The sequence below is a fragment of the Lithobates pipiens genome, unplaced genomic scaffold, assembly GCF_037356315.1.
Source record: "Lithobates pipiens isolate NorthernLeopardFrog02 unplaced genomic scaffold, aLitPip1_a1.2 Scaffold_98, whole genome shotgun sequence".
Lineage (NCBI taxonomy): Eukaryota > Metazoa > Chordata > Amphibia > Anura > Ranidae > Lithobates > Lithobates pipiens.
Window position 1 is genome coordinate 15429 of NW_027507921.1, and position 25130 is coordinate 40558.

General features: G+C 40.9%; 1 protein-coding gene across 1 annotated transcript in view; it reads left to right on the forward strand.

The window, feature by feature from the left end:
• LOC143973778 (uncharacterized) overlaps positions 1–25130 on the forward strand; it is a 35394-nt gene that overhangs the window by 2022 nt on the left and 8242 nt on the right. The window contains exons 2-9 of the mRNA XM_077474630.1: positions 2014–6375; positions 7954–8064; positions 9184–9299; positions 9421–9479; positions 12936–13063; positions 13498–13557; positions 15243–15411; positions 16817–16984. Coding sequence (XP_077330756.1) covers positions 2014–6375; positions 7954–8064; positions 9184–9299; positions 9421–9479; positions 12936–13063; positions 13498–13557; positions 15243–15411; positions 16817–16984 — 5173 coding nt within the window. The remainder of the gene's footprint in view (positions 1–2013; positions 6376–7953; positions 8065–9183; positions 9300–9420; positions 9480–12935; positions 13064–13497; positions 13558–15242; positions 15412–16816; positions 16985–25130) is intronic.

The following is a 25130-nucleotide window of genomic DNA, read 5'->3' on the forward strand; positions in this document are numbered from 1 at the left end:
GCTGCACACATAAAACACATAGCAAAAATTTGATGGATGTATTAGTGTACAGAATGTCCAAGTATATATACACACACACACACACACACACACACACACACACACACACACACACACACACGCACACGCACACACACACACACACAATATCTCACAAAACTGAGTACACTGAGTATTTTATTATATATTTTCATGTGACAACACTGAAGAAATGACACTTTGCTACAATGTAAAGTAGTGAGTGTACAGCTTGTATAACAGTGTCAATTTTCTGTCCACTCTAAATAACTCAACACACAGCCATTAATGTCTAAACCGCTGGCAACAAAAGTGAGTACACCCCAAGTGAAAATGTCCAAATTGGGCCCAAAGTGTCAATATTTTGTGTGGCCACCATTATTTTCCAGCACTGCCTTAACCCTCTTGGGCATGGAGTTCACCAGATCTTCACAGGTTGCCACTGGGGTCCTCTTCCACTCCTCCATGACGACATCACAGAGCTGGTGGATGTTAGAGACCTTGTGATCCTCCACTTTCAGATTCTCTGCAGATGTTCAGTAGGGTTTAGGTCTGGAGACATGATTGGCGGTCCATCACCTTTACCCTCAGCTTCTTTAGCAAGGCAGTGGTCCTCTTGGAGGTATGTTTGGGGTCGTTATCATGTTGGAATACTGCCCTGTGGCCCAGTCTCTGAAGGGAGGGGATCATGCTCTGCTTCAGTATGTCACAGTACATGTTGGAATTCATGGTTCCCTCAATGATCTGTAGCTCCCCAGGGCCGGCAACACTCATGCAGCCCCAGACCATGACACTCCCACCACCATGCTTGAGTGTAGGCAAGACACACTTGTCTTTGTACTCCTCACCTGGTTGCTGCCACACATGCTTGACACCAACTGAACCAAATAAGTTTATCTTGGTCTCATGAGACCACAGGGCATGGTTCCAGTAATCCATGTCCTTACTATGCTTGTCTTCAGCAAAGGGTTTGAGGGCTTTCTTGTGCATCATCTTTAGAAGAGGCTTCCTTCTGGGACGACAACCATGCAGACCAATTTAATGCAGCGTGTGGCGTATGGTCTGAGCACTGATAGGCTGAACCCTCCACCCCTTTAACCTCTGGAGCAATGCTGGCAGTACTCATATGTCTATTTCCCAAAGACAACCTCTGGATATGACGCTGAGCACGTGTACTCAACTCCTTTGGTCTACTATGACGTGGCCTGTTCTGAGTGGAACCTGTCCTGTTAAACTGCTGTATGGTCTTGGCCACCGTGCTACAGCTCAGTTTCAGGATCTTGGCAATCTTATTATAGCCTAGGCCATCTTTATGTAGAGCAACAATTTTTTTTTTTTCAGATCCTTAGAAAGTTATTTACCATGAGATGCCATGCTGAACTTCCAGTGACCAGTATGAGAGAGTGAGAGCTATAACACCAAATTGAACACACCTGCTCCCCATTCACACCTGAGACCTTGTAAAATTAACAAGTCACATGACACTGGGGAGGGAAAATGGCTAATTGGGCCCAATTTGGACATTTTCACTTAGGGGTGTACCCACTTTTGTTGCCAGGGGTTTAGACATTAATGGCTGTGTGCTGAGTTATTTTGAGGGGGCAGCAAATGTACACTGTTATACAAGATGTACACTCAATACTTTACATTGTAGCAAAGTGTCATTTCTTCAGTGTTGTCACATCAAAGGATAGAATAAAATATTTACAAAAATGTGAGGGGTGTACTCATTTATGTGAGATACTGTGTATATATATATATATATATATATATATATATATATATATATAATATTTAAAATATTTAAGAAAAAAGGGCACCAGTGGGATTGCTAAACATGTCTTACTAAACTACTACATGATTTTAAGGGTAGTGATGGCTGCTTGCAACTGATTTCACTATCCTTGTTGTAGGTAAGCTAAAGGAACACAACAGAACCCCTTTAAGAGTAGTATGCAGGATTCTGTCTTTAAACTAATGTGTTGTCTTTTACAGTTATAGCTTTCACATCTACAACTAATTCAGAGAATTACACAGGACCAAGTGTATATAGTATTAGTACAACATCTGAAGTATATGAAAGTGACACACCAGAAGCAACAACTAATGATCCTGAAAGTGAAATCACATCAGAAGCACCAACTAATGATGATTATTCAAGTATGAGCTCATCACAGACAGTCACTGAAGTTTCCGCAAGTCTGAGCCCATCACATACAGCCACTGAAGTTTCTGAAAGTACGAGCCCTTCACAGACAGACACTGAAGTTTCCACAAGTCCGAGCCAATCACAGACAGTCACTAAAGTTTCTGAAAGTACAAGCCCATCACAGACAGACACTGAAGTTTCTGCAAGTCCGAGCCCATCACAGACAGTCACTGAGGTTTCTGAAAGTACGAGCCAGTCACAGACAGCCACCGAATCTTCTGAAAGTACGAGCCCATCACAAACAGACACTGAAGTTTCTGAAAGTACAAGCTCATCACAGACAGCCACTGAAGCTTCTGAAAGTACAAGCCCATCACAGACAGTCACTAAAGTTTCTGAAAGTACGAGCCCATCACATACAGCCACCGAAGCTTCTGAAAGTATGAGCCCATCACAGACAGACACTGAAGATTCTGCAAGTACGAGCCCATCACAGACAGTCACTAAAGCTTCTGAAAGTACAAGCCCATCACAGACATACACTGAAGATTCTGCAAGTACGAGCCCAACACAGACAGACACTGAAGCTTCTGAAAGTACAAGCCAGTCACAGACAGTCACTAAAGTTTCTGAAAGTATGAGCCCATCCCAGACATACACTGAAGATTCTGCAAGTACGAGCCCATTACAGACAGCCACTGAAGTTTCTGAAAGTACGAGCCCATCACAGACATACACTGAAGATTCTGCAAGTACGAGCCCATCACAGACATACACTGAAGATTCTGCAAGTACGAGCCCAACACAGACAGACACTGAAGCTTCTGAAAGTACAAGCCAGTCACAGACAGTCACTAAAGTTTCTGAAAGTATGAGCCCATCCCAGACATACACTGAAGATTCTGCAAGTACGAGCCCATCACAGACAGCCACTGAAGTTTCTGAAAGTACGAGCCCATCACAGACATACACTGAAGATTCTGCAAGTACGAGCCAATCACAGACAGTCACTGAAGTTTCTGAAAGAACGAGCCCATTACAGACAGTCACTAAAGTTTCTGAAAGTACGAGCCCATCCCAGACATACACTGAAGATTCTGCAAATACGAGCCCATTACAGACAGGCCCCGAAGTTTCTGAAAGTACGAGCCCATTACAGACAGGCACCGAAGTTTCTGAAAGTACGAGCCCATTACAGACAGGCACCGAAGTTTCTGAAAGTACGAGCCCATTACAGACAGGCACCGAAGTTTCTGAAAGTACGAGCCCATTACAGACAGGCACCGAAGTTTCTGAAAGTACGAGCCCATTACAGACAGACACTGACGTTTCTGCTAGTCCGAGCCAGTCACAGACAGTCACTGAAGTTTCTGCAAGTACAAGTCAATCACAAACAGGAACAGTAAGTACAGTTCAACCCAATACAGAAGACTTATATGGATCAACCCAATTGAATACTGATTGGTCAGCTACGCTATCTGTATCAGTCACTGAAGAATCATCAATTTCTACTGTATCAGCTATAGTTACTACAAGATCTTCTGGAACACATGAACCTACTTCTGCTCTGTCATCCAAACCAACCAATTCCCATACTGCAAAAACATCTGAAAAAACAGAGTCAGTTACTGTTGGGTCATCTATGCCAACATCAGTGGCCACAGAATCATCAAGTTCAAGTGACCTAATTACTGCTGTAACATCTAGTCCAACTGATCCAGCAAGCGCAGTGTCTTCCACTGATTCAACTAGCCCAGCAAATGGACTCACTGTTGTAACGACTAGGCCAACTGCACCAATAAGTGGTGATAGCTTGCTATCATCTACGCCTTTCACTGCAGAATCACCAGGACCAAGTAATACAGAATCATTCATTACTACAACACCACTTACCGCTGAATCACCAAGTTCCACAAAAACGAATACTGTTGACTTGCTAAGCTCAAATAGTCTGAGTACTGCTTTATCATCCAAAACAACTGGAATGGTTACAGATGAGTCATTTAGTTCTCCAAAACCAGTTACTACTGATTCCCAAACTGGGCATGTTACAGCTGAATCATTCACATCATATGAGACAATTCCAGCTGGATCTTCTAGACCTACCAATACAATTGCCCCTAGTGTAGGAGGTTTGACTGTAGGGGTTACTAATAGGTCATCCAAACCAACCAATTTCCTTACTGCAGATACATCTGAAAAAACAGAGTCAGTTACTGTTGGGTCATCTATGCCAACATCAATGACCACAGAATCATCAAGTTCAAGTTACCCTATTACTGCTTTAATATCTAGTTCAACTGATCCAGCAAGCGCAGTGTCTTCCACTAATTCAACTAGCCCAGCAAATGGACTCACTGTTGTAACGACTAGGCCAACTGCACCAATAAGTGGTGATAGCTTGCTATCATCTACGCCTTTCACTGCAGAATCACCAGGACCAAGTAATACAGAATCATTCATTACTACAACACCACTTACCGCTGAATCACCAAGTTCCACAAAAACGAATACTGTTGACTTGCTAAGCTCAAATAGTCTGAGTACTGCTTTATCATCCAAAACAACTGGAATGGTTACAGATGAGTCATTTAGTTCTCCAAAACCAGTTACTACTGATTCCCAAACTGGGCATGTTACAGCTGAATCATTCACATCATATGAGACAATTCCAGCTGGATCTTCTAGACCTACCAATACAATTGCCCCTAGTGTAGGAGGTTTGACTGTAGGGGTTACTAATAGGTCATCCAAACCAACCAATTTCCTTACTGCAGATACATCTGAAAAAACAGAGTCAGTTACTGTTGGGTCATCTATGCCAACATCAATGACCACAGAATCATCAAGTTCAAGTTACCCTATTACTGCTTTAATATCTAGTTCAACTGATCCAGCAAGCGCAGTGTCTTCCACTAATTCAACTAGCCCAGCAAATGGACTCACTGTTGTAACGACTAGGCCAACTGCACCAATAAGTGGTGATAGCTTGCTATCGTCTACGCCTTTCTCTGCAGAATCACCAGGACCAAGTAATACAGAATCATTCATTACTACAACATCACTTACCGCTGAATCACCAAGTTCCACGAAAGCGAATACAGTTGATTTGCCAAGCTTAGATAGTCAGAGTACTGCTTTATCAGCCATAACAACTGGAATGGTTACAGTTCAGTCATTTAGTTCTCCAAAACCAGTTACTATTGATTCCCAAACTTTAACTGGGCATATTACAGTTGAATCATCCACATCATATGAGACTTTCCCAGCTAGATCTTCAAGACCCACCAACACACTTGCCACTAGTGTAGGAGTTTCGACTGTAGGGGTTACTAATGGGTCATCCAAACCAACCAATTTCCTTACTACAGATACATCTGAAAAAACAGAGTCAGTTACTGTTGGGTCATCTATGCCAACAACAATGACCACAGAATCATTCATTACTATAACACCACATACCCCTGAATCACCAAGTTCCACGAAAGCGAATACAGTTGACTCGCCAAGCTCAAATAGTAAGAGTACTGCTTTATCAGCCAAAACAACTGGAATGGTTACAGATGAGTCATTCAGTTCTCCAAAACCAGTTACTACTGATTCCCAAACGATAACTGGGCACATTACAGCTGAATCATCCACATCATATGAGACTATCACAGCTGGATCTTCTAGACCCACCAACACACTTGCCACCATTGTAGGGGTTTCAACTGTAGGGGTTACTAACGGGTCTTTCAAACCAACTGATTCTGTTTCCTCAGACATACCTGCAACACCAAAACCATTTACCTTTACACAGTCAACATCTACATCAATTACTATGGCATCATTAAATCCAACAGCTGTCACTTCTACTCCATCTGAAGCATTATCTTCCGAAACTTCCAAAACATTTGCGTCTACCACGGCAGGATCCTCAGCAGCAACAGATCAAGTTACTGCTCAGTCTTACAGCCCAACAACCAAAGTTACAAATGTATCAGTAACATCAACAGAGCTAGTTACACTTGAATCGTCCAGGCCAACAGAGCTAAGTACTGCTGACTCTGCTAGCAATGTGCCTGTGCAGACAACTTTGAATGTGACACCAGAAAACTCCCAAGCAACAAGAGAAACTACCACTGGGTTATCAAGCGATACAAATTCTCCAACTACTGCAGTGATTCCAACAACTGATACCATTCTGGCAACAACGACACGCTCAAGTAAGTAGACCAAATTAAAGCAGTATTAAAAAAGTATGTTTTTTTTTTTTTTAATCATACTTACCTAGGGGGATGCAGCATTGATGTGATGCTGCATCTGTCCCCCGCTGTCTCTAAGGCTGAAAACTGAGTGATCTATCCCAGCTGATCTCTCAGTTCTCCCCTCCACTTTGAGCATTGATTTGAGACTGTCAGTCTTTGGTTCTCTGCTTTAAGGGAGAAGTACAGCCAAATGAGATTCGGCTGTACTTCTCCCTTAAACCCAAAAGCAAACATTTATTATATTGCAGCTTACCAACTCCGGCTTACCAACTCAACTTAGATATGACGAGTGCATTTGTTTTCTTTTTTTAGGCTTTCTTTTTTCTATTTTCATCCAGTGATCCAGCCAGTAAGTCTGTTATTTTTAAAAAGAATAAGCTCTCCTTCGGATGTAGCAGTTCACATTTAACACTGGCAGGGGTGCTTGCAAAAGCCAGTTGTTGTTTTTTTTAATTAACGTAAAACGTTTATCCCAAAAGGAAAAAAAAAATGATTGCTATAACTGATTATAAAGTGTGAGCTGGAATTTGGCTTCAGTTTATTAGTGTGTTTAAATCTGCTAGCACATCTAATGATAATGATTGGTAAGCTGAATTATATAAAATTTTTGTTTTTACGTTTAAAGTGGTTCTAAAGGTAGAAGGTTTTTTTTTTATCCTAATTCATTCTATGCATTAAGATATAAAAAAAAAACCTTTGGCGTGCAGCAGCCCCCCTAATACTTAACTGAGCCCCATCTCGATCCATCCCATTGCACAAGAGACTCAGCTGTCCGGGACTCTCCCTCCTGATTGGCTGAGACACAGCAGTGTGCGCCACTGGCTCCCACTGCTGTCAATCAAAGTCAGTGAGCCAATGAGGAGAGAAAGGGGGCAGGTCCGATCCATGGCTTCGTGTCTGAATGGACACACAGAGCAGCAGCTTGGCTCAGGTGTCCCCATAGCAAGCTGTTTGCTGTGGGGGCACTTGGCAGGAGAGAGGGGTCAGGAGCGCTGGCAAGGGACCCGAGAAGAGGAGAATTGGGGCTGTTCTGTGTAAAACCACTACACAGAGCAGGTAAGTATAACATGTTTGTTATTTTTAGAGAAAAAAAATGACTTTAGTATCACTTTAATACTGCTTTAAAGTGATTGTAAACCCTGGTTAAAAAAAAAAAAACAACAAAAAAAAGCCCTGCAAGACAAAGGCATAATGAGCTAGTATGCATAGTATCCTAGATCATTATGAATTACTTACCCGAGAACGAAGCCCTTGCAGCCATCCTCGTCTCCCCCTTCGGCCGACGACACCTCTCCCGGGGGTTACTTCTGGTTATTGCGGCTCTGTCACTGTGATTGGCTCGAGCTGCGATGACGTCACTGTTGCGGGTTTACAACCACTTTAATGCAACTGCAGTATTTTATTCTTCTCTCCTAACTTCTCACTAAAATAATTTGTTTTCGTATATCGTCTACTGTATGAACAATGCTACTACTGTTTCATTTTATTTATTATCCACATTTGACCCTATATTACTTTAATTTCTGTCACATGTAGGTGTTGCCCGGCCCTGTATGAATGGTGGCAGCGATGATGGCACAAAGTGTGTGTGTAAAGCAAACTTCTATGGAACTATTTGTGAATTCATCCTGAACGACATCAGACCAAGTACGTTTGCTTTTGTTTCATTTTGGAACATCCTTTCTAAAACATAGAAGTATGTATACAGTAATTAAAGAGGAACTGCAGTCTGCTAACATCATTTGTAAAAAAAAAAAAAAAATCTTTGCCATTCCGAATCTTCCTTCCAACCACTTTGCACATTATTTTATATATACTGTGACTCTGTACTTGCCAAATATGCTGCAGAAATCTCCCTCCACCGAGTCTGGCTGCAGCCATTTTAACTGTGGGCAGCTGAAGCTGCTGCCTGTTCACTTCCTGGATTTACACAGACACACAGAGGCACACCTCCAGCTCTGCAGCTCTCATTGGCCCTCTTATGACTCATCCCCCACCCTTCCTGGCAAACTCTCACGAGAGAGAGAGCAAGAGCTGTGCGTGATGTCATAAGCCTAGGCTAATGACCAGACAAGAAACAGGAAGTGGGCTGTATAAGGTATTTATTGGCAGAAAAAAAAAATGTTTTACTATCCAAAGTTAAAACAACAAGGGCAGAATATTTAATAGATGGAAAGATGAAAACAATTGACAAAAAGTCAGTTTTAAGCAATGTGCCACACTAGTTCTGATGTATTTATTTATTTTATATACATTTTTTTATAGCGTGGGAAAGAGTCAGAACCTTTGGGAAGTTTTTGTTGCAGTTTTTGTTCCCCTCACTTCCTGTCTTGGACTCAGCAATAAAAACCCAATCGATAATCTAACCCCACTCAATTAAACAAAATAAAAAGTAATTTGTTGCTGTCTATGTCCCCAACAGAAAGAAAAATCCCATCCCTTCCTCTATTTGATGTATTATTTAACTGGGACAGGAAACAAGAGTACATTTTCTGAATGGGGATAAGGCATAGAAAACCTAGCAGCTTTGTTAACGTGGAACGCGTGTACGGGAAGTGTGTACCCCACACTTTTCACATATTTATTTGTAAAAATATGTTGGAAACCATTTATCATTTTCCTTCCACTTTACAAAAACTTCTGTACAAAAAAATAATAATAATAATGTTTATATGACGTTTTATAACATCTCAGTGTTCTCCGTGTCTTTTCCTGTTCAGTTTGATTAGCTTAAATTTTACTATTCCTTTGCTTATGTCACCATAGCTGTTGAAGCCCTAGTAGATGCCTCGGTCACCGTGAGGAATGTGAATTTTTCTGAAGAACTTAAAAACTTTGAATCTAAAGAATATAAAGTTTTTGAACAGAGGTTTAAAGAACAGGTATGCTGGCCAATTGAATTTAATCTTTCTATAATTATTATTTTTTGAAATATATTTCTGTTGAAAACGAAAGCTTAATCTTTATTTCAATGACTATATACATTCTTCTTCCTTCCTGCAGATGTCCCTTTTGTTTGTAACAATCCAAAACTACCAAACTGTAAAGATCCTCAATATAACGTGAGTATTCTAGGTGGGAAACGCGGGCGGTACCCTTGCTAAGTGAAACGGGGGGGGGGGGGGGGGGACCCTTGCTAAGTGGAACACCTATTTGTCTTTAGTAAATCAACCACATTAATAGCATGCATGTGATTAAATGTAGAGTTTATATTTGATGACAGGCTCACTTTAACCACTTCAGCCCTTGAAGATTTACCCCCTAAATGACCAGGCCATTTTTTTGCGATACGGCACTGCATCGTTCTAAATAACAATTGCATAGTCGTGTGACGCTGTATCTAAAAAAAAAAAATTGACGACCTTTTTTTCCCCACAAATATAGCTTTCTTTTGGTAGTATTTGCTCACCTCTGCAGTTTTTATTTTTTGCACTATAAACGAGAAAAGGCAGACAATTTTGGAAAGAAAAAAAAAACTATATTTTTTACTTTTTCATATAAAAAAAACAAACAAAAAATAATTTCTTCATCAGTTTAGGCCAGTCTGTATTCTTCTACATAATTTTGGTAAAAAATTGCAATAAGCATATATTGATTGGTTTGCGCAAAAGTTATAGTGTCTACAAAATAGGGGATAGATTTATGGCATTTTTATTACTTCTTTTTTTTTTCACTAGTAATGGCAGTGATCAGATTTATAGTGGGATGGCCACATTGCAGTGGACAGATCAGACACTGTTGACACTTTTTTGGGACCAGTGATATTTATACAGTGATCAGTGCTATAAAAATGCACTGATTACTGTATAAATGGCACTGGCAGGGAAGGGGTTAACACTAGGGGGCAATCAAGGGGTTAAGTGTTCCCTAGGGAGGTGTTTCTAACTGTGGGGGGGGGGGGTTTACTGGGAGTAGAGAGAGATTGTTATTATTTATTATTATTATCGAGACAACCTGCCGCAGTATAATGAAGGCAGCTGGTTGGCAAGTGGTTAACATAACACAAGTATTCTTTTTTCACCCTGTCCAACATCCATTCAAACCTTAACTATAGATTAACCTTTTCTTTTGTCAGCCTTGGTCCTAACCAGTCCTAACGGCCAAAAGTCCAGGATTGGTGCTACCATAAAGCAAATTAAGCAGCCTCTTTAGGGTGTCAGGATAGGGGGAGGTGGTAAAATCCAAATCCCCAGCCACTTACAGTGCCTGTAAAAAGTATTCATACCCCTTGAGATGTAGATCAAAGCATATTCATGTGTTAGAATGGCCCAGTCAAAGTCCAGACCTAAATCCAATTGAGAATCTTTGGCAAGACTTAAAAATTGCTGTTCACAGATGTTCTCCATCCAATCTGACAGAGCTTGAGATATTTTGCAGAGAAGAATGGGCAAAAATGTCACTCTCTAGATGTGCAAAGCTGGTAGAGACATCCCCAAAAAGACTTGCAGCTCTAATTGCAGTGAAAGGAGGTTCTACAAATTATTAACTCAGGGGGGCTGAATACAAGTGTACCCCACACTTTTCACATATTTATTTGTAAAAATATGTTGGAAACCATTTATCATTTTCCTTCCACTTTACAATTATGTGCCACTTTGCGTTGGTCTATCACGTAAAATCCCAATAAAATACATTTACGTTTTTGTTTGTAAAGTGACAAAATATGAACCATTTAAAGGGGTATGAATACTTTTTCAAGGTACTGTATATGATAGTACATAAGGGGCTATTGGTCCCTTATGTGATAGCAATAAAAGTTATTTAAAAATAAATAAATACAATTTAAACCAAAAACTTTTTCAGTATATAAAGAGTTATACATTTTTTTTTTTTTTTATGTTTAGCGCCCCCAAACACACACACATGCAAAAAAATGCATGTGTTGGGTCACCTAAATATGAAAACAGTGATTGTCCTACACATTAGCGTGCACACAAGAATGATTTTTAACACCAGTGTTCCTGCGTACTTTACACTGATGACCTATAGAGACTTTTAGAGCACACAATTTTAAGGTTTGGCATGGGTATCTATTCCCTTGGCACAACCTCATCTTTTATATATGTTTTTGTCATTAAAGAGTTTATTGAAGCAAAAGACAATACAATATATTTTATATTTTATCAAAAAAAAAAATAGGTACCGTATATACTCGAGTATAGGCCGACCCGAATATAAGCCGAGGCCCCCAATTTACCCCCAAAAAAACTGGCAAACTTATTGACTCGTGTATAAGCCGAGGGTGAGACATGCCTGTCCATCCCTGTGTGTGTGTGTCCGTCCATCCCTGTGTGTCCGTCCATCCCTGTGTGTCCGTCCATCCCTGTGTGTCCGTCCATCCCTGTGTGTCCGTCCATCCATCCCTGTGTGTGTGTGTGTCCATCCATCCATCCATCCCTGTGTGTGTGTGTCTCCATCCATCCATCCATCCATCCCTGTGTGTGTGTGTCTCCATCCATCCATCCATCCATCCCTGTGTGTGTGTGTCTCCATCCATCCATCCATCCATCCCTGTGTGTGTCTCCATCCATGTGTGTGTGTGTGTGTGTGTGTGTGTGTGTGTGTGTGTGTGTCCAGCCTACCTTTGTCCCGAGCCTCCGTCCCGTGCCTTGCCTCCTTGCCTCCGTCCCGTGCCGTGCCTTGCCTCCTTGCATCCGTCCCATGTCGTGCCTTGCCTTGCCCCCGTCCCGTCCCGTCCCGTGCCGTGCCGTCCCGTGCCCTCTTCGTCGGCGGCCATTGTAAAGTTCAAAAGCTGCGCCGCCGCCTTCGCCTGTGATAGGCGGAACACTGAATTTCCCAGCAGCCTGTGTTCCGCCTATCACAGACGTCGTATCATCCTCGTCCGTAGTACGAGGATGATACGATGTCCGTGATAGGCGGAACACAGGCTGCTGGGAAATTCAGTGTTCCGCCTATCACAGGCGAAGGCGGAGCCGGAGGCGCGGCTTTTGAATAGAATGGCCGCTGTCTGTCTGCTCGACACGCTGATCGAGCGGGCAGACAGCGATGACTCGAGTATAAGCCGAGGGGGGCACTTTCAGCCTCAAAAAAGAGGCTGAAAATCTCGGCTTATACTCGAGTATATACGGTAATAAATATTTTCTTATTATTTTCTAGGGTGTCTGCTTTAAAAAAAAAAAGTTTTTTTTGTTTTTTAAGTAAGGTTTTAAATAATCTTCAGGTTTAACCCTTTAAAGTCCACATTTTTCAGTGAGTTAGTGTGACTCAAAATGTGCTCTACCAAACGGTGGAGCAGAACGTTAAAGGTTAAAATGATTTTTAAAGTGGAGTTTCACCCATTTAAAAGGCAGCAGCTACAAAAAGTGTAGCTACTGACTTTTAATAATCAGACACTCACCTGTCCCACGGTCCAGCGATGCGGGCACACGAAGCCCCGCTCCTCTCCCCCTCCTCTCCCCCTCCTCTCCCCCTCCTCTCCCCCTCTTCTCCATCTAATTTGACAAAAATCCCTGCACCGGCCCTGCTAAAGTCCTAACAACATTCCTTTTTTATTTCAGGCAAGGAAGTGTCGTGGTTGAATATTTGGTCTTGCTGAACGTTACCACCAGTGACTACGATAATGTTGCAAATTCTGTGGCCACAATACTATATGGTACAGATTGCACAACCGAATTCATAAATAATGGTGAGAAGATCAAACTAATGTAAGCCGATTTAGGCAGATTCTGAAGGCAACACATATACATAATGTGATTATAGACAAGACTGCAGAAAAATAACTTTAATTGTCCAAAAGGATAGAGTTTGGGAAAATATAGTGTTGGTTGATAGGGTGGTTCTAAACAGAAGTTTTGTTGATTGAAAGAGTGTTATAGAGTTTTACGTGAAAATATTTGGAAGGGCGGTATTTAGACAATACACTGCAATTCTATTCCACAACATTGCAGCTTGAGATACAACTTTCAAATCAGCAAACATTAAAAATTGCAATAGCAAAAATAAACAAAGGCATGGATGAATCAACACATACTGTATATAATATACAATGTAATGTCAGCATAACATCTTAAAGTATTATTTAAAAAAATATGTAAACATTGTTGTATTCTTTTCTTTCAGAAACTCTGTGTTTTGTGCAAAATAAGACAAGAGTTGAAAAGATTGAATTAAATCTGACAGGTAAATTAATGTTTGAATTGATAAAGATAATTTTTAGTTTTACTGTATGTATTTGAAAAAGTTGTCGTCTAATTTGAATCAAAAAACAAAAAACAACAGACCAAGCTATTCAGTAAAAAGCCTCTGTTAGAAAGTTGAGACTGTTTAACACCAACGGGAATGCTTAAGAGGGTCATATTTTATTAAACTTCATAAAACCTTTATTCCCCCCCCAAAAAAAAAATGTTAGCTGGAGTTCGCCTTTATTTATTAGTCAAGTCCATCTAAATCCTCTAATGCAGGGGTAGGCAACCTTGGCATTCCAGCTGTGGTGGGACTACAATTCCCATCATGCCTCTGCCTCTAGGAGTTATGACTGTGATTGTCAGGGTTTTGCAATGTCTTGTGGGACTTGTCGTTTCAAAACAGCTGGAGGGCCGATGTTGCCTACCCCTGCTCTAGTGCATATAATGCTGTATACACACAGCTGGACTTTTCGACAGCAAAGGTCTGACGCAACGAATCCATCAGACAATTCGACCATGTGTGGGCTTCATCGGACCTTTGCTGTCAAAAATCAGACGGACTTTAGATTTAGAACAGGTTTCAAATCTTTCCGATGGACTCGAGTCAGGTCGAAAAATAAGTTCGTCTGTGTGCTAGTCCGACGGATGAAAACCGACGCTAGGGCAGCTATTGACTACTGGCTATGAACTTCCTTATTGTAGTCTGGCCGTACGTCATCACAGTCTAATCCATTGGACTTTAGTGTGATCGTGTTTGTCCAAGTCCGTTCGTTTGAAAAGTCTATCGTAACTCTGCTGAAAGTCCGTCGGACCTATTCTGCAGGAAAGTCCAGTCGTGTGTACACGGCATAACACTACCATCCCCCCAAATTGACAATGCTGCTGTCCCCTTGTGTGTGTGTTACTGGCCAGATCATGAGTTAAAAAAAAATATATATATGTAAACTAAAACCTAAAAAAAGAAAAATAATGCAGCTAACTCAATAAAGTTTGGTAAGCTGCAATATATAACATTTTTGTTTTTTGGGTTCAGATCACCTTTAGACTGGCTGTACTCAATTAGATTTTCATTCAAATGTTCATACAGAAATTCAGAAAAATCATTCATCAGAACATGCTTTTTGGCCATCAATGGGGGAGATTTACAAAAACTGGAGCTGAATCTGGTGCAGCTTTGCATGGCAGCCAATCAGCTTAAAACTTCAGCTTGTTCAATAGGCTTTCACAATAAAACCTAGAAACTAATTGGTTTCTATGCAGAGCAGCATGGTCCAGTTTTAGTGAATCCACCCCAATGAGTCAACTAATTTTGTTTGAAGGCCCCTAACATTTCATCCAGACCGGCTTTTTGAATGGAACCCCAGGTGTATTAAAAGAGTTTCATTACATTGTCTATAGTTTTCCCAAATGAAAACCATGTTCAGGGTTAATATTTTATGTAATCCTGCTCCTTCATGTTTTTTTTATCTTTATGGTCAAAAATGAATGTAGATTTGACCCCACTAACCATTAGAAAATCAAACAAACATTCTGAAAAATTTACATTTTCAAATGAAATTTTACTGGTATATGGGCAGTTTTAGTTGTTACCACAAACAATGACATCTAGTGTTTCCAGATATAAACTAAAAAGGTCTAAATCCTGTGGTTATCACTGTTTACTCTTATGTTGTCTTCCAGATGTCTGCTCAAAAACAGTGGACATTCCATCGGAAATTCAGAAGTACTACATACCAAAAAATGTATCCGGTGTGATAACCTGTGTTTCTGAATGTAGTGACAATAGTGAGACTCAAATGAATTGCAACAAGGGGCAGTGCTCAGTGACACTAAAAGGACCCCACTGCTAGTGAGTACCAATCCATACTTACAACTATTGTTACTATAAAAATCAATGCAGAGTCAAAAATCATGTTGATTTAGCAGCTTTATCCTTATACAGAATACTTATGCAACTATTTCTATTATTAAAATCTTGAGGAATGAAATATGAGACCATAATAGAATACTATTTCTGACATTGGTAGACCATGGAACCCAAAGCACATGCCCCAATGTCTTCTTCTGGGAGCCCCAAGTCTCCTTTCAAGTCTTTGTTCCAAAAATGGTCTTCTAGACCTCTAGAATAGAAGTTTCCAAAATTTATAAACAAAGGGCCAGTTTACTGGCCTTCAGACTTTAGGGGGGAGGGGACTGGGGATAGTGGGAGTAGAAAGTATTTCAAGCTTGGTGGTCAGTGGGAGTAAACAAATCACATAACTCCTGTGGTCAGGGGGAGGGGTAATAATTCCCCATCATTGGTATTACTGGGGGAATAGTGCCCCATATTTGGTATTAATGGGGGGGGGGTAGTGCTCCCTTGTTGGAATTAATGCAAGGCATAGTGTCCCATCATTGGTATTAATGGAGGGAATAGAACTCCATCACTGGTATTGGTGGGAGGAATAGTGCCCAACTGTTGATGTCCGTGAAAGAAATTGTGCCTCATTGTTCGTGTATTAGCAGGAATAGTCTCATATCAGTGGGAACAACAGCACCCCATGGGCCAGATAAAGGCAAGAAGAGGGCCGCAGTTTGGAAACCACTGAGCTACATCAATATTTGCTAATCTCTGGTTTATACATTCTTATGTGACAGAGGTGGAAAAAGTGGCACATAGGACATCTGAGGAACTTTTTCCCAGTCTATCTTCTTTTTTAAGAGTTTCCTGTAAGCTGATTGTCAGAGAACCGTTTGGGAGAAAAGGGAAACAGGAAAAGGGAAAATAGACCAAAGGTAGAGAATCCAGAAAAGGCTTGAAAGGCCTCTTTCAGAATTCAATATTACATTTTTGTGCTTTTGGTGAAAATGTAAAGGTGGACAAGTAAATAATCAAAAGAAATTAAAATATGGTGAAAGATTGGAAAAGCTAGGTAGGTCTCAAAAGTTTAAACATGGCCAAGATCAGTATTAAGATTTGTCAGATGAACTTCAAATCAACCTGAATACATTTTGATCTACTATTCAATTTTCCTTCTTAGAACTAATAGTTTCCACAGTTATAATTATTAAAGGATAATGTGGACATATTTTGATCCATTATCCATGCTTCCTGGGGGGGTTTCCCATTGTTTGGCAAAATTAGCCAGTGTGACCTTTATTATTTTACTTTTTTCTTCCCAAGAAGTCAAGTTCCCAACATTTTCATGTTTCTATCCTTTGTCCTGTCTTTTAAAATGACTCTCATTTTTTATTTTATTTTTTATTATACTCAGCTGTGAGACTTCAGAACAGTTTTGGTACACTGGAGACAACTGCCAACGTGCTATCAGTAAACCCGGAGTCTATGCGGGAGTGTCAGTGGGAATTGCTGTGTTACTCATCACAATCGTGACACTGTCTGCGATCTCATACCGACGACGTTACATGTCAGATAAAGACAAGTGAGTAGTAGCTTTATGATTTACAAACAGCTGAACAGCAACATTTCATTAAACGTCATACTTTATTTCAAGCATAGGACCCTTTCTACATTCCATTAAAAAAGGGCATCTTAGGCTGAGATCCCATGATCCTGGTCTATAAGCATACACTGGGGATGTTTGGTGATGATAGCGAACCTTGGCACCCCAGATGTTTTGGAACAACATTTCCCATTATGCCTAACTACACTGCAGAGTGCATGAGCATCATGGGAAATGTAGTTCCAAAACATCTGGAGTGCCAAGGTTCACCAATACTGAACTAGAGGCTACAGGCAGTTTATTGTTTAAAATCATGTCTGGTAGTCTTGCAGGATGATGAGCAAGGTCCTAGCCACATGTAAGAAAATTATTTTGAATGCAGTGAAATACAAGAATATATATTTTAATGTAAATATATTTATATTAAAGTATAGCCCCTTTTCTTTTTTGTTCAAGAAGTTTTTATTGTGGGTATAAAAGACATAACGATTGAAAGCATAAATGCGGATGCAGCTGCTGTAATAAACATATGGACAGAAAAATGTGCCCGGTTGAAGTAGATTACATATGACATAACGTAAATAACATGACAGTAGGCAAATGGTTTCTTAGGTTGTTACTCTTGTTTTCCTAGATATAGTCATCTAGTGAAACCTATGTGTATCTCATCCTCCGGAAGCTACTGAGCTGCTTAGTCACTGTTCTCTCTGTTCTTTCAGTTACTGTCAGTCTGTACTATACCTAGTTGTTGTTTTAAGCGAGTATGTAGCTACGCTATGATGTGCAAATCAGAAACGTAGGGATAGTAAAGTATAAATGGGGGTCAAAAGGGGGGTGGATGGGGGTATATTAGGAAAGGTGGAAGAGGGTTATTTAGGTGTCTTATAGCGTTATATTGAGGAAAGGGAAGGGTCCAGAATTCTACCTACCATCCTCCCCTACCACAACTCTTGAGGTCATTTCAAGTCATAACTTGCGTGTACTCGTCCGTCGTAATGAAGTGTAACCAGCAAGACCAAATTTTCCTGAATTTAGAAGGGGTGTCTCTCGCTTGGTGTTCCTCCATTTTCTGTATACATTTAAACCATTTTGCTACAGATGGTGGTTCTCTGGAACACCATTTAGCGGGGATGCACATCTTTGCTGCATTTACCATGTGCATGGCAAGTGAGCGAACATAGGCATTTTTCGGAATCGAGGAGTGGTGCAACAAAAACTGCGCTGGGGAAAATTCAAGAGTGTATGTGGTTATCTGGTACGTAAGTCTGTGAACCTCTTTAAAGGAAGGTTGTAGTTTAGGACATGTCCACTAAATATGTAGAAGCAATTTCAGCTCCCCATCACATCTCCAACATTGTGAGCAAAGTGAAGGATAGATTTTATGTAATCTAAGGGGAGTTCTGTACCATCTTGAGAATATTTTAAATGCATTCTCTTGTGCATATACATTTACTATACCTTTGTTACATGTGTAGACATTTTCCCATTCTTGATCTGTTAGGTCAATGGAGAGTTCTTGTTCCCATTTTCAGCTGGCCAAGATAGATTTGGGGCGAATAGTAAAGCATAGTAAAGCATACGTGTAGGAAATTAGGTGATTTTGGGCTTCTGTTTTCAGGCATAAGGATTCGAAAGGGGTGGTCTGTCGTGATCAGTCAGGTTGGGGGTTAGGTTTTTCCAGGAAGTGCCTGATTTGTATGCATGTCCAAAAGGGGAATGTGCCATTTGTCATCCGGGTGGCCAGTTTAGATTGAGTGATGAGGTGATCTCTCTCAAAGAAATGCTCTGCTCAAATGGTAGGGTGTGGCCACGAGCCCGCGAGAAAGGATGCAGAGATTCCTAGTGAGAAGTCTGGGTTGTGTCGAAGTGAAGTCATGGGGCCTAAAATTGATGATATTTTGTGTTTACAGCAAGTTTAATGGAAGGAAAGTAGTGTTGGATGACTTAGTGGGTGATTTTTGCAAGTTGAAGGGGTATGTCTTGGGACTATCCAAGGGGTTTGGAATTGCAGGAGAGAGGACATAGAGTGTTCTAGCTGAACCCAAGCTTTCACCTTGGACTGGATGTTCCAATCAGTAATCCTGGCTAAATGGCAAGCTTTATGGTATTTCTGGATATCTGGGAGACCTATGCCTCCTTTTGAGTTTAGGAATGGTCAGTCTGGAGTAACTTAGTCTTGGACGAGAGGTGCCCCATATTAAGTCTGTACAGGCCTTCTGGTATGCTGAAAAGAAGGCGGTGGAAGTTTTATCAAAATGGTTTGTAGTAAGTATAATATTCTGTGTAGAATGTTAATTTTAATGATAGCAGCCCTGCCAAATCAAGAAAAGAGACCAGTGGACCAAGACTTCAGTTGCGTTATGTTTTGTATTAATGATAGGTCATTTTTACAGTATAGATCTGCAAGGGAGGATGGTAATTGAATGCCTAGTTATGTAATCATGTGTTTATTCCATTTAAACTGGAAATTGGATTGGCATTGCCGACATGTGTCTATGAACAGTATGACATTCAGGCATGGGACTTTGAAAAATAGATTTGTAAGTTAGTTAAAGACTTGAAGGTATTGAAGTCTTTGAGTAGGTTCAGGATTGTTGTACTCAGTTCAGTGAGGAAAAGAAGGATATTGTCCTCAAATGCGGCTAGTTTGTAGGTATGGTAAGCTATTTCAATTCCCTTTATATCAGGGTTTGCTCAGAGGCGTCAGAGTAGTGGTTCAAGGATAGGGACAATGATCAGGGGAAATAGAGGGCATCCCTTGCATGTTCCATTCGATATTGAGAAGGCATCCAATAGGTGGCCGTAGACACGGATTCTTGCTGTGGGATTAGAGTAGAGCGTAAGTCTAAGGTAAAGCATTCGGTGGGGAAGACCAATGGTCTTTAAGGCTTCTGTCATATTGTCCCAGGCCACTCTATCAAATGCCTTCTCTGCTTTGAGTGAGAGAAGAAATCTTTGGAGGTAGTTGGATGTAAGCCAATGATGAATATTGATTGCCTTGTGTTATCCCTTGCTTACCTGCCTGGCTTGAAACCAACTTGGTCAAGAGAGATAAGCTGGGGAAGCAAGGGGAAGTCGATTGGCTAACATTTTGGCAATCCATTTTAGGTCCACGTTCAATAACGAGATCAGTCTATAGTTGGTGACCAGGGAGGAATCCTTCCCTAGTTTTGGGATAATGTGAGCCATTAGTAAGTCACGAGGGGGCTCGGACTACGATGCAAAAGAGTTAAAATCTGAGAGAAAGAAGGGGGTAAGGAGCTCTGAGTAGATTTTGTAATATCCCAATGTTAGTCCATCAAGTCTCTTGCCTGGTTTCATCTGTTTAAATGCTAGTTTGGCTTCTTTTTCCGTTAATGAGCCATCCAAATCCCGTGCTATGGTGTTTGAAATTGAAGAAGGGCTATATTGTTTCAGGAAATCAGTAATTAACTGCTTCCTTGATGCAGTGGCCTTAGATGAGTTTATTGGGGATAGGTTGTATAGTTGTAAGTAATAATCGACAAATTGCTTAGCTATGCTGGTTGCATTTTGTTTGTGGCCTGATGAGTCTGTTAGGGAGTGTATTGTCCAGGCAGCTCTTTTAGCTTGTAGGGCCCTTGCTAGCAGTTTCCCGGATTTGTTGCTATATTCGTAGAACACTTTCTGAGATAGAATATATTTACGTCTTATTTATTTGCCTAGAACTTCTAAAAGTTCTGTTCTTGTCTGAAAAAGTTTTTGGAGAGTGTATAAAGCTTTCATTTGTTTATGTGCACACTCCAGCTTCTGAATTTGGGTGGTAAGTTCTGTGAGATTTCTCCATCTTTCCCACTTCCTTTTGGCAGGGGCTGCAATTAGAATGCCCCTTATCACACATTTGTGGGCTTCCCATGTAATGACTGGGGAGGTTTCTGTGGTTTTGTTTTACGTGAAGTATTGTTTAATGCAGAGCTTAACCTCATTTGCGACTGATAGATCTGTGAGTAGAGAGGGGTCTAACCTTCATGACAGGGAGTAATTGTGTACCTCCGGGAACGATATAGACATGGAGATGGGTGGTGGTCTGATAGGAACACGGGGTCAATGGCCGTGAGATGGAGGAAGGGTAAGTCTTTCTGAGAGATAAATAGATAGTCAATTCTTGAGTATCTTTTGTGTGGGATTGAAAAAAAGATGAAGTCTCTACTGTTTAGGCTTAGTGTACGCCAGGAGTCGTGAAGTAATAGATCCTGTAGTTGTGACTTAATGGATCATAGAGCGTTATAGGGGAGAGAGGTGTCTTAGAAAGGGTTCAGAGAGACATCAAAGTCGCCCCCTAGAATCAGGGTGCCTTCTTGGAATGGGGTAAGTGCTTTGGTTATATCGGGAAAGAAGGTAACTTGGTGGCTGTTTGGGACATATATGTTCGCTAGGGTGATTTGCTTGCCGTGGTAGGACCATTTCAGAAAGATGAATCTACCGTCCTAATCAGTAAACGTGTCAGTGAGTTGGAAAGGGCAGTGTTTTGCAATCTTTTAATTTGGATGTCCGGTTGATTGTGTGGTATATAGCAGGATAGTATCGATTCGTTGGTCTCAGTATAGCCTCAGTGCGAAAATGTGTTTCCTGCAAAAAAATGATGTCAGCTTTATTCTGTTGCACTGTAAGATGGAGCTGGGAGCTTTTCTCTGGTATATTGACTCTTCTTGCATTAAGCTAGATGATCTTAACAAGGAGTTTGTCACCAGTGTGGGGGGGAGGGATAGAAGCCATGTTTAGGGTGGTAGTATACAGTACCAAGGACTGTAAAATTAAACCCCAAATATTGTAATTAGCTAGACTGTAAGAGTTGTGGCAGGGAAGGAGGTAAGGTCTGAGTAAGGGGTCGGGCCTGGGAAGTTGCTGAAATGGGGGAGGGGGTGGGGTATAGAGGGAGCTAGTTTGAGTATGGGAAGGGGAAGTAAGGGAAATAATTGTAGAAGAGGTATTTCAGAAGGGGGCAGGTGAGAACTTGCTCACTTGTCCGGGTATGGAATATACCGTAGATACAGTATGGCCGGAAGAGTTCAGTGGTATTAGGATTAGGATATGGAATGGTTTTGGATGTCGTATCAAGAGGGGCTACCACCGCATGGGAGGTGGTCTGTTGAGGTGGTCTGTTGAGCGAGAAGAAGTAATCCAATTACCCCGTAGACAAAATTAGTTTTGTTTATAAACAGATGAGGAGGTCATGCTAAGGGGAATGTGTAGGCACTTTAGCGGGTTTGGAATTAAGCAAAATGAGAATCAGAATAGAGTGGGTGTGCTTCTAGAGAGGATATTGCATTGGGCAGTAATTGGTGGAACTGTCTGCGCTAGGTTATACAACCTATGTCTGTCATATAACATTTGTCTCTAAATTAAACATCTGGAGCCTATAACTATTTGAACAGACACGCGTGATAAGTTACTTGCGACCCGGTAAGATAAGACAAGAGTTCAAATATAAATAATAAACAAGGTAAACAGGAGAACAGATAAAAGATAAAGGATACCCTGATGAAGCCTTTGGCATATACATTTTGCATTATCAGAATATAGCTGAGTAAGGTTTCGAATGATGTGTTTCCGGCTTCTAGCAAGCTGGTATGTGGGGCATGCCGGATCAGCTAGTCGGGAAGGCAGTAATTGCATTTGTTAAGTTGTTGGTACTCGCTGGTGAGAGTCTCTAATTGTCATATATTTAGTAAGATGTTTGGTAAGATGTTGCAGTTTCATGTTCTCAAAGCCCCCTCAGGTTGGTTAAGTAGGGGTTCCATCTCTGGTATGCATGTCACATGTAACATGCAACAGGTAGCAGATCAGATGCATAGTGCTCGCCTTTAGCTGGCAGTCTCAGTGTTAGTATCATATATTGCGGTCACAAGAGAGAGTTTGAGAGGAAAACTATGTGTCAGTAGGTGGCGCCCCAGGACCAGTGTAAGTATAATTTAAGCAATCAACTAAACTACTATAAAAAGGTGAGCTTTTCTGTTGAAGCACTAATGCAGAGCTTTACATCCAATTTCTAGCATTACAAAGGAAGAGCAATATGCACTCTGAGATCGTAGATGTTTACATCTATACTACGTAACCATAGCGTGCATGCTAAATTGGGCAACACCTTTGTATACAATATAATCACTTACGGCAATTTGGCTGGTTCTCAGGGCTGTAGTAGCAGGTAACCTGAGGACTAGGGTAGCTTTAATATGGTTGCCACATTCTATAGACCTGGACCTTGGGCTGGAAAGACCCGCGAACCAGTCTGATAGTTACCAACCCATAAGCTGCTCTAAAGCCCCTTTTTTATTTTGACTATAGTATGACATTACTACAACCCCTAGTGTTGGTGTTCAGTGTTGCTAGTTTAAAGTGGCATCTTAAAAAGTCCTAAAAAGTTTTTAGGGTTGATTCACTAAAACTGGAAGGTGCAAAATCTGGCTCAGCTCAGCTTCTGGGATTTTTTGTCAAAGCCTAATCAAACAAGCTAATTGGCTACCATGCACAGTCACACCAGATTTTGTACTCTCAATTTTTTTAAAGAATCAGCCCCTTTATGTTTCATTACATGGTATAACCACTATCCCTTTTTATTGTTTTATTTTTTTATTTTTTTTTATTTCCCACTGGGAAGATTTTCTTTTGCTTCTTTTGCTTTTCTTTTGCTTCTCTTCCTAAAGCGGAACTTTACCCATAACAACAACAAAAAAAATAATGTTCTTGAGCCAGGAACATACATTCCACAATAATAATTATGCTACCAAAATTAGTGTGTGCTTTAAATTGCCTCCAGCATTGCTCTTGTTCCTTCTTGCTGAAGGCAGCCATTTTGCTGAAGCCCAGAGCCCATGAACAGCAGTAAATCATAAAGTAGAACTAAACTCATCGATTTAATGATTTAAAAAAAAACAATTACATTCCTGGAATTGCTAATTGTTACATTTGCTTGTGTCATCAACCAAACCGTCAAACCATCAAATGGCTGGTGTCATGAGTGATCACATGTGCAGCACATGTGCAGCAAGTGGCTAGCTATGGGGGCACTTGGAGAATGTCTACCTCCATAGCAAGCGACTTGCATGTCTGACCCTATAGCAAGCAGGTTGCTATGGGGGGCACTTGGAGAACACGAGGACCCCAAAGAGCAGGTTCATGTTCAATCTGTGCAATAACTGTGCACTCTCTGCATTAAGGTAAATCATCTTGCTTTTCTGCCCCCCTCCCCTTTTCTAATACTTACCTGTATCAATTCAGCCCTGTGGCTCCAGGTCTTCTCTCCCCTTTTCCTGGTCTCACTGGCTTCACTGAGAACAAGCGGAGCCATTGGCTCCTCCTGCTGTCAATCAAATCCAGTGAGGAGGAATTTGGGGATGGGCTGAGCCACACTGTGTGTCTATGGGCACATACAGCCCGGGTTTAGGAGCAAACCCGCAATATGCTTGCTATGGAGGCACATGGAGAAGAAAAGGGGCCAAGAACACCGGGGGGACCCCAAAATGGGAGGTTTATGAGTGCTCTGTGCAATAACATTGCACAGAGCAGGTGTGTATAAACCTGTTTATTATTTTAATTAAAACAAGACTTTACAATCACTTTAGATGTAGTTTAAGCCAATCTCTATCACTTGTATGGAAAAAAAAAAAAGAATATATGAATCCACTTTAAAACTATTTCAGACTGCATATGTCTTCTCTGAACTCCTTAGCCCTGTGTTAATTATCTCCTGTCTTCATTGATAACAATCTTTATTCTTATATGGCTGCTCCAACTACACCTATCAATGTCCGCCAATACTCGTCATTTTACCACCCTTTGTTACTCAGCCTACTTGCCTGCGTCATATAGTCATATGTAGCTGACAATACTTTTTGTTGTTGTACTTTCACTTACTGATTCATAATTTAGTCTACATGCAGTAAAAAGTACAGTGAATAAAAAGCGAGTTGTCACAAGTGATTTGTCATAATGGGACATTGGATAAGCACTGGGTTGCCTTCACAGAGACTGGTGGAAATAAAACTGGAGTGAAATTGGGACAAGCACTTAAAAAGAAACGAATTAGGTTCCTAACAGTATAAAAAAAAAAGCAATAAGCCTTTGATTAGATTATTAAGCATGGTAAATAAATTGACATACATAGGCT